Raw genomic sequence first — 10,959 nt, forward strand, 5'->3', positions numbered from 1 at the left:
ACAGCATCCTGGCTAATGCTGCATTTCTATAGAAGATGCAATGATCACATTTCAAAAAAATACTGTTAATTACAGTGGCTTGCAAAAGTATTCGGCCCCCTTGAACTTTTCCACATTTTGTCACATTACAGCCACAAACATGAATCAAGTTTATTGGAATTCCACCTGAAAGACCAACACAAAGTGGTGTACACGTGAGAAGTGGAACGAAAATCATACATGATTCCAAACATTTTTTACAAATAAATAACTGAAAAGTGGGGCGTGCGTAATTATTCAGCCCCCTTTGGTCTGAGTGCAGTCAGTTGCCCTCAGAGGTTGTCTAAGAGAATATTGGGAGCAACAACACCATGATGTCCAAAGAACACACCAGACAGGTCAGGGATAAAGTTATTGAGAAATTTAAAGCAGGCTTAGGCTACAAAAATATTTCCCAAGCCTTGAACATCCCATGGAGCACTGTTCAAGCGATCATTCAGAAATGGAAGGAGTATGGTACAACTGTAAACCTACCAAGACAAGGCCGTCCACCTAAACTCACAGGCCAAACAAGGAGAGCGCTGATCAGAAATGCAGCTAAGAGGCCCATGGTGACTCTGGACGAGCTGCAGAGATCTACAGCTCAGGTGGGGGAATCTGTCCATAGGACAACTATTAGTCATGCACTGAACAAAGTTGGCCTTTATGGAAGAGTGGCAAGAAGAAAGCCATTGTTAACAGAAACCCATAAGATGTCCCGTTTGCAGTTTTCCACAAGCCATGTGGGGGACACAGCAAACATGTGGAAGAAGGTGCTCTGGTCAGATGAGACCAAAATGGAACTTTCTGGCCAAAATGCAAAACGCTATGTGTGGCAGAAAACTAACACTGCTCATCACTCTGAACACACCATCCCCACTGTCAAATATGGTGGTGGCAGCATCATGCTCTGAGGGTGCTTCTCTTCAGCAGGGACAGGGAAGCTGGTCAGAGTTGATGAGAAGATGGATGGAGCCAAATACAGGGCAATCTTGGAAGGAAATCTCTGTAGTCTGTAAAAGACTTGTAAAAGACTGGGGCGGAGGTTCACCTTCCAGCAGGACAACAACCCTAAACATGAAGCCAGGGCAACAATGGAATGGTTTAAAACAAAACATATCCATGGGTTAGAATGGCCCAGTCAAAGTCCAGATCTAAGTCCAATCGAGAATCTGTGGCAAGATCTGAAAACTGCTGTTCACAAACGCTGTCCATCTAATCTGACTGAGCTGGAGCTGTTTTGCAAAGAAGAATGGGCAAGGATTTCAGTCTCTAGATGTGCAAAGCTGGTAGAGACAAACCCTAAAAGACTGGCAGCTGTAATTGCAGCAAAAGGTAGTTCTACAAAGTATTTACTCAGTGGGCTGAATAATTACGCACACCCCTTTTTTCAGTTATTTATTTGTAAAAAATGTTTGGGATCATGTCTGATTTTCGTTCCACTTCTCACGTGTACACCACTTTGTGTTGGTCTTTCACATGGAATTGCAATAAAATTGATTCATGTTCGTGGCTGTAATGTGACTGTCACAAACTGAAAGCAGGGACTCAAGCGCAGAGCAGGTTGACGTATCAGAACACGATTTATTTACACACCAGTGCAATACTATATACAGTGACGGGGGAAAGTCCAGGGTTCCAGGGGATTAGGGGAAGGCTCTCTCTCTCTCTCTCTCTCACGCTCGCTCACGTCCTTACATCCGACTCACACACGTCCGTACCGCGGGGAGGTCACAGGTCCGGGAAGATAAAGTCAGTAGCTCAATCATCCAGCGATGAGAGGATCTGTGACCCAGCCTCAAATAGTAGATCGGTAATCAGCTGATCGCCATCAGCTGATCGCCAACAGCTGTGTGAGCCAAGGGTGGGAGCCAGCTGTGAGCTTCGCCCAGGCAGAGTGGTAGGGGAGAGAGAGAAAAAGCAAAAACACAAGTGTAGCCTTGTGAGGCCGGCTGGGCAGGCACAGGGACCATGACAGTGACAAAATGTGGGAAAGTTCAAGGGGGCCGAATACTTTTGCAAGCCACTGTATATGACATATGTATCTTTTTTTTCTTAGCTTTCTTTCAAGAAGTAATTGTGCTAGGTGTTTTTTAAAACAGGCAAGGTAGTCAAAATAGTGATTTGATGTACATATGGCCATGTAAAATGTACTGTAACCAAAAGAGCAGCTTGTATATGATATACCTGAGTGTAAGTAAAGTGACAATAATGTTGACTTGAGTAAGACATAGCAAGTAATTTTAGATACAGTACAATAATATGTAGAAGTCTAGAGCCAACCATCTAAAACAAAATAACACCCAGTTTTGGTTCATACAGAGTTTGTTGTGCTGTGAGCTGGTTGTTCACTAGTGATTAAACTCAGGTTAGCTAAGGTTGCTCGGTGTTGGCATTTTAAGAGGAAGAGAAGAGCAAAACAATTAAGGACAAGAATAACGATCACAAGCTTTATTTATGTGGAAAGGTCCAGTTTTAGACATTAGGTCATAATCTGTCCATAAATTGGCAATAGAAGAAGTTTTATAGTTGAAATCTGCTGCAAACAGAGCCTTTGAGATAAAAAAACAAAAAAACAAAAAACAGAGGTTCAAGTTGACTTCACTATTTTTTTGTTGGAGAAAAAAAAATGAGGACGTGATTCATTTTCATCAAAGTTTTAGACATCAAAACTTTATGGGATCCAGTGGAAATTCCATCTACAGGAAGCCATAAATATTCTGATTGTTAGACTGAGTTATCCATTCAACAAATGCTCTTCTGTTTGCATCTGAATGACTGCTGGTGGGCCACCGCATACTTGTCCTGTGCTAAAAGCATACTGGGGAACTTGTGCACCAGCGTCTTCGCGGCACATTAAATATTAATTTGAAGCGCGACTGTGTGTTCTTTTATTTATTCAATATTTCACCCACTAAGATTCAATGTTTGAGTTAAAAAGTTCTTTGGAGCCCATTGTTTCATCGCATAGGGCTTTAAAATGCCCACGGGTCAGAAAAACCTCTGCAGTTACACTTTGTTCCTTCCGCCTTCACAGTAAACGCAGAAGAAATGCTGCTTTTGTAGTATAACGCTCATTTGGTGTGTTGACTCATGCGGTGCTTTTGACTTAGTTTGACTCTTCTTGTCTATTCTAATATCTTTTCCACTTTATAGTGCATATAATATCAAAATTCTGCCACCCTCTCAGAGAGAAATGAGGCATGTTACATCAGGGTTAAGAGTAAAATAAATAAATAAATAAGCTTGTAAAGTTCTGTGAAATTGCTCTGTGATATTTTAGTAGGAAAATTAGATTTTTAGCAGTACACTCTTTTGGATTTGAACCAACATGAACATTAGCTGTGAATTCTTATGTTGGTGTTTTAAGCCATCAATAAAACTACAAAGGGAGGGAAACGTTTTTTGAGAAACGTTGAAATGCAGTATATGACACTTTTATGGTACAGAAATGATGTGATTGTGTACAAAGATGGGGGAAATTGTAAACTTTGGCATTGCAGCAATTACCATTTAAATGTTAAGACATGCAGGTTACAAAAGCTTAGAAATAAAAAGGAATTTAAGACTGATTAAATTTGGGGTACATAATTTTTGCTGAGGGATTCATGTCTTAGGAGTGTCATTCTAGAGCAGGGATGTCAAACTTATTTGACATCGTGGGCCGCACGCAGCTCACTATGAGCTTAAGTTGGCCAAACCAGCAAAACCCCATTGTAATATAGGAAGAAGAAGTGCAATTTCAACAGCACATCTCTGATTTTCAGTTAAAATACAGAAAATGTTCCTTTTCCCCCTTTGGACCCATTGTTAAAAAAATTTTTTAGTAGACAGTGGATCTTTCTATTGTTTTTCTATTACTTAATTACTTTGGTGTAGTATGAATGACAATGGTGGATGTCTTTATCAGTATGAATTAGTACGAAAAATCTCAGTTGGTCTGATTCTGACCTTTCTTGGGCTAAATCTGCCCCCTGTGCCTTGTGGTGGACAGCTCTACTTTTTCCCCCTGTATGCTTTTGCTAGAAATTGATTTACACTGTGAAATGCTGTCTGATCAGTTTTGCTATATTTAGCTAAATCTGAGGAGAGAGTATAAACAGGGCCGTTGCTAGCCATTTGGGTGCCCTAAGCACAAATGCTTTATGGTGCCCCCCCCCCCCCGCCACTGAAAAAAAAACAAAAAAACATTAATACTTTTGAATTTCTCAGTGGAATTTGTTTAATTAAATAACAACAAACATGACAGTTAAACAAATAAATAAGGTTAAAGGAGGTTAAAAATACTGTTACAAATAAATACTGAAACAAAAATTGAACATTGGAACAAGAACAAAGAGCCTGGCAATAATGTGTAATTTTTTTTATAAAAAAATAATATATATAATATAATAGTATTATTATTAATATATTTACAAATAGTTTCACAATAGAATTTAAATAAGAAACTTAAATAAGAAAAATAAGAATTTGAACACAAAAGCCACATTCCTTAAGTAACTATGTTAAACATTTTTACAATTCGTTGTCAGAGTATGCCCTAGACTCTAGGGCATACTCTGACAACCAGAAAATGCAGGCGTGTGCCTCTCTAGGGCCTAGAGAGGCACACGCCTGCATTTTCTGGTTGCAAAATCAGCTATAAGGTCATCATATGATAGCTTCTGAGCCACGTCACCATTGATGCTGATAACAGCCAGACCACTTAAACGTTCCTGCCCCATTGATGAACGCAGGTACGTTTTAATGAGTTTGAGCTTTGAAAAGCTTCGCTCAGCAGAGGCAACTGTGACAGGCAGGGTCAGTGCAATACGCAGAGCAATCCACAGATTGGGATATACCTCTTGAAGCTGATTGTCATGTAAAAATGACAGCATTTCCAAAGCAGACGTCTGTGGTGGCAGCTGAGGAAGGTTGATGATTTCCTGCATCATCTCAGGTCCATCAATGTCAGCTACTCCCTTATCTGTCAGTGTCTTCTGTACTTCAGTGCAGTGTTTTTTTAAATCCTCCTTGGACATCCCATTCACTTTGCTGAAATCAAGCAGCACTCCATATTTCTCCTTCACTTGATTCATGGTCTCAAACCTCTCCTGTAGGGAGATTAAAGCAGAGTCCACAACACAATTGAAAAATGTGACCTCAAGCTTTTTAAGGGCATCATGGAGGGGCTCATCAACAGCTTCATATGCAAACTGCCTTTTTGTGCTCCTGAGCCTTTTCTCCTTCAACTGTGGTTCTATGTTCAGGGCCTCACAGAGTTCTTTGGCAGCTGACACAGCCTCATCAAACCCAGACTGTCTGTATTTAGAGAGGTTACTTTTGGCAGTGTCAATGAGCCTGACAGCAACATCGAGCTGCATGGAGCTGGACTGTAGTAACTTGTTCACCTGGTTTGTGATTGTAAGAAGTTCACACCACACGATGGAGCAAATCAAAAATCGAAATGAGGCTACTTCCTCAGCAAGCACTTGAGCCTCCACCTTTGCGACTGCATCACTTACAGCTTCTCTGGCCTCCAGGAGAGCATCCCTCACTTCTTTTGTCTGACTCCGGACAGCAGTTACACTTTGAAGCCTGCTTTCCCATCTAACGTCACTCCAAGATTTAAGTGTCAATTTCACATGTTTTGTTAAAATGGCCCATCGCTGGGTGGCACTGGAAAAGAAATTGAACAACTTCTGCAAATACCCAAAGTAGCCAGTTGCATCTGGAGAGGACTTGGCAGCATCAGCTATGACCAGATTCATCGTGTGAGCTCCACAAGGCACAAACAATGCTCTCGGGTTTAATTGTAGCAGTCTGGCCTGAACACCTTGCTTCTTCCCCTTCATGTTGGCCCCATTGTCATAGGCCTGTCCTCGACAGTTTTCAAATGGAATGCCAAGCTCCTTCAACTTGTCAAGGACAACATTGGACAGGTTAAGGCCAGTTGTTTGCTCCACATTTATATAGCCAAGAAAGTATTCTTTAATATCTGGTTGTGCTTGGAAACAAACAATGCGTACTATGACTGACATTTGTTCAGTGTGACTCACATCTGGAGTACAGTCAAGAATGATGGAGAAGTATTTTGCCAACTGGATTTGCTTCACAATGGCGCGGAATGTTTCTGAAGAGATAATCTGAATTAGTTCGTTCTGTGTCTCAGGGCTGAGGTAATGTGTGTGGGAACCTTCATCTTTTATGTTGGCCAAGTGATTTGCCATTACAAGGTCATATGTTGCCATAAGCTCTACTTCCTTCAAGAAGTTGCCATTGTCCGGCTCATAAAGACAGTCAGAAGAGCCCCTAAAAGACAAATTTCTGGAAGCCAGTGAGAGAGTTATTGAGAGTAATCGTTTGAGAATCTCTCGCCACTTTTTCCTTTCTGCCTCTAGTAAGGTCAACTCCTGTTGATCTATTGCCATGCTTTTCTTTAGCCGTGTGTCCAGTTCTCTCCACTTAAGCATGCACTGTATGTGGTCTTGGCTACACTCATGACCCCTCAAACGGATGTTGATGTTCGACCAGTCACTGAAGCCCTCTGTACTCAGCTTTATATCCTTCACACTGAAAAGCTTACATGCAAAGCAGAACACAGCATTGTTCTGCGGTGAGTACACTAACCAGCTCCGGTGAACCTTTTCTCCATTGGGAAGAATTTTGAACTTAAGGCTAGTGTGAAATGCTCTTCCATCAGGCCCCTTTGGAAAATTAAAATCAGAGCTGACATTAAAAGGACCTCTCCGCACAATTTCAACACGATCAGCATCTACAATGTGAGCTGGCCAAAGAGCAGGATCGGTTGAAGGGGGCACACATGTCTCCACAGTGTCACTTTCTGATAGTCTCTCAGTGACAGGACTCTCAGTGGTACTTGTGTATGGAACTGTACCTGAACTGGTGGTTGATGGTTCTTGTTCTTCTTGGCTAGGGATTGTTGCAGGGTCTACAATGGCTGGTGGTTGATGTCCAGGGATGGCACTACTACTGGATGGTTCATCCTGTCCTTGAGATCCTCCTTGAACATATTTAAGCATTGACCCTGCATACAAGAGAAAATATTCAGGGATTTTACAGAAATACAATTTTGAATCTACAGTAGGCCTACGAAAGATTGCATTATAAGACTAATAAATTAAGTAAGTCACTGGTACATTTAAAAATTACTAACTATATTTTACATGTATAGATTTTCATAATGGCAAATGGCAATATAAACATGCTGTACATAATTTGATATAAATGCGCAAGTAGGAAATCTATATTACTGGAAGATATAGGTTTCATATTACAGTTTCACCAACAGATGTCGCCCTTGATCTATGAACCTAAAGAAAGACGAGAACTATTTATGTGTTCAGACGTCAATGGCATAAATAAGATATGCGTCTTTATAGATATCCTGAAATGCAGCAACATACAAAGTAATCTTGTCTAATCTGATAATAATACTTGACTGCATCACTGACCTATCCCAAAGTTAAGGTTAATCAGTAGTTAATTAGCCAGCTAGCAACCTGAGGAGGGAAATGCTAGTCTCACGAATCACGATAACGTTAGCAATCGTGAGTCACGATTGCTAACGTTATCTGAAAACCGTCAATTGAGTGACCATGATGAGTTGCTTTTAGTAGTCCATTCTATATTCATATCCACAACGTAAACAAACTACCCAACATCAATCATTTGCAACATTTGTTAACACAGTATGAACACTGCTAACAGGAGCTATCACAGAGTTGACGGACATGAGCGTGCAAGCAAGGGCTACAATAATGAACTTTTTTTATTATTATTATTTAAACATTGCCTTACCGGCAAGCGACGCCTGAGTTTCATCACGCTTCCTCTTCTTCTTTCTTTTCTCCGCTCCCGACTCCTGTTGCCGTTTCGAGGCCACGTTCAAACAGGTGTTTACCAATTATAGAACAGACCACTGGGAGTGGGGGGGCACCAGGAGGAGACTGGAGACAGGGCACAAAGCAGATTCACCCCTTTTCTCGGGAAAATTGTTTTATGTTGCTTTTGTATTGTTTAACCATATTAATGCATATGATATTTATAGTATTAATATGGTTTACTTTTTTTTTTTACGACCCTGATTTTTTTGGTGCCCTACCGGCCATTTGGTGCCCTACGCAGTGTGCGTTATGTGCGTTTGCGGAGCTACGGCACTGAGTATAAAGCTTCACGCTTTAGAATTCATCCTGTTACTTTTGTCAGCAGTCGTGTCATCGGCGAAAACTAGCCACCTGATTCTAATGGCAGCCATACTTGCCCGGCCATAATACTGCCTCCACTATGATTGAGAGATAATGTGGTGTGCTTCAGCTCATGGGTCCTTCATATTCTTCTCAGTACATTTTTCTACCTATTATTCTGGTACAAGTCAATCTTCAGTTAATCTTCTTCAGTCCAATGTTTGTTTGTTTTTGTTTTTTCCGCAGTTGTGTCGACTCTTTTACATGTTTTCTATCAAAGTCTACTTCCTGTGAGTGTAACCAGTGGTTTACCTCATTGTACACTCCCTGCATTTCCCTTCATGAAGGCGTTTTTTTGATTGTAGACTTTCAGAGTGAGATATCTGCCTCCTCAAAAATATTCTTCACTTGGTCAATTATTCTTCTTAACCATAGAAATAATTCTGCCATCATGGACTGTAGTCGTATTCTGTGCCCTTTAAGAGCTTTAAGACCTTGTTGATTTAGGTTGTTAAAGTTTTTGCTCTCTCTGGTTTCTCTGTCATCTCTTTGGGCCTCATATATAACTTTACAGTGAAAAGTTTTAAAATACAAATGCTTCATTTGCAATGAAAAAGCAAGGCCTCACCTGGCCATGAAACTGTCTGACGCCTTGATTTAGAATCCATTGTGTTCCTGTACAGAGGCAGAACTACAAGGACTGTGTCTTTGTCCAACACATTTTGGCCCTAATTCTAAAACTTGAGCAAAGAGACTAAAATGATAAATCCCAAAAGGTTGATTCTGTTCAAATGGATGTAGCGTTTTCAAGTGTTCAGATGAACAGAATCAAGCTTTTGGGATTTACTTACCTGGATGATTGAGCATGCATCAAGACATCCAATAGTAAAATATACTAAAACAAACAGCTGTCGAGCTGTAAACAGATTTGCTTTATGATCACATTTGAGTCCTTTAGTTGGGTCTTTACTTCTCTCTCTACCTCTGCTATCTCTTTTCAGCTTTTCTAAAAAAGCTGAAAAGATACAGGTGATGACAGATCTTCTTAATAATTGATTAAAACATACAGTACCTCAAGTTACCTGGACTAGTACAGTACCAACACAAAACAAACAAAAACAAAAAACCACTCAGAGATCTGATACAGCCCAATCTGAACCCAACAGTCTGAGTCACATAGAAAGTTGACAAGCAGGCAAAAAACCCCTTTTTTTCCCTTTTAATTTTCTTTTTCTGTTTTCATTAACTTGCAGGAGTCGACACACGAATTGTTTCTCCACTTACAGACTTAATAATGCATGTAATAAATTAACAACTGCTGCAGTTTTACGAGCGCACCGAGATCAGCACAAGGCTTATTCTTAACCCTCCCCTCTTTTCTCTTTCATAATCAAAATTCTAACTTGTTTGTTAGCCCTGTGGCACTCTCAAAAAGCACCGAAAACATTACAGCCGCCCACCACTGGCAAGGAATTAGCATGCAACAGATGTTGTGAGGCGACAGAGTTTGTCTTTCACAAAGACGGCAACAAAGCATCAAAAACAAACTCATGTACAGATGTACCTGACAGCAAAAGAGAGAGCAGAAAGGGGTTGGAGCAACCCAGTGATGCTGAGCTCTGCTTGTCTGAAAACTGTCTCCTCACTAAGCTTGGGGTAAATTCAGCTGCCACAGGTGATATACCTGATGTGAGGGAGACACAGAAGCTAAATGGGAGTGTGTTTCTTTTATTTAAATGTTAGAGCCTTTCATAAATAATGATAAAGATTCAGGAACTCGTTGTTTCCGGGCCTTGAGCTGGAGGGATCTTTCTAAAATGTGAAAAATGTGCAACATTTATAAGCTTTGTGTCCTCTTTTTGAGGTTCTGATGCATTTGGTCACTGAAGGCTGAAGTCATTTTGGACAGCGTGGTGCTCACAGTGTGCCCTGGCCTTTGGGATAATCCGACATGATCCAAATTTAATGTGCAGTGAGCATCTTCAAGAGATGGCGGGAGCAGGATTTGATGCATAATTCTCCGCCATCACCACGAAGATGGAAAGCCGGAATGACTTCTCAAAACCATTATGTTGACTGTGATTAGAGCTGATCTGTGCCTGGCTAAGTAGATGCCAGAGAAAGCGATTTCACAGCAGTAAAGAAGTCCCCTGTACGCCTCAGTTCTTTTCACGATGAGGTCATTTTGGTCATGACCTGTGTTGTGATTGAATTTCAACAGCAGACAATTCGATGATCAAATGTGATTACCTGCTGTTCTCATATACAACGCCCAAAATCAGCATCTTATTTAAGCTGTTTCCATCAGCTATGATCATCGACTTTGTGCTTGAACACAGCCATGATTTAAGTCTGCGTTGTAACAAGTTTCCTTTTGGGGGACTGGCTCCCACGCAAAAAAAAAAGTTATGCCAAACATGAATTAAATATAACAAAAATAATGAGCTGGGAGTATTTGCAGTGGCTGTATATTTCCCCCCACACACAAATAACGGGGTGATATTGCAGATATACCTGCCTCTAGATTAAATTCACACCCCAATTTTAATGGATGTGCTTTATTTATATGGAAATAAACAGCATGAATGTGACTGTTAAGACCATATCCAGATGTTGGCAAATGAGCAAGTGATGAAAGGCCCTCGCCTCGCCAGCTCGCTGTTGCTCGGCAGTCATAATAGCACCACCAAAAACTTTGACCTGAATAACAGCGACGTGCATCCCAGCCATTGTAACATGAGCATAATGGATTTTC

At 40.8% G+C, this 10,959-nt stretch overlaps 1 protein-coding gene across 1 annotated transcript; it reads right to left on the reverse strand.

Annotated features, from left to right (window-relative positions):
• Positions 1-4,616: 4,616 nt before the first annotated feature.
• Positions 4,617-8,176, reverse strand: LOC309700176 (zinc finger MYM-type protein 1-like; the record flags this gene model as incomplete). The annotated part of the gene is made up of 2 exons (XM_082523624.1): positions 7,819-8,176; positions 4,617-7,045 (listed from the first exon to the last, which is right to left on the reverse strand). Exon 2 carries the CDS (start codon positions 7,038-7,040, stop codon positions 4,617-4,619), a length of 2,424 nt encoding a protein of 807 aa, XP_082379750.1. The 5' UTR covers positions 7,041-7,045; positions 7,819-8,176.
• Between the last annotated feature and the right edge of the window lie 2,783 nt (positions 8,177-10,959).

The sequence above is a fragment of the Aulonocara stuartgranti genome (assembly GCF_965226115.1).
Source record: "Aulonocara stuartgranti genome assembly, chromosome: 23".
NCBI lineage: Eukaryota > Metazoa > Chordata > Actinopteri > Cichliformes > Cichlidae > Aulonocara > Aulonocara stuartgranti.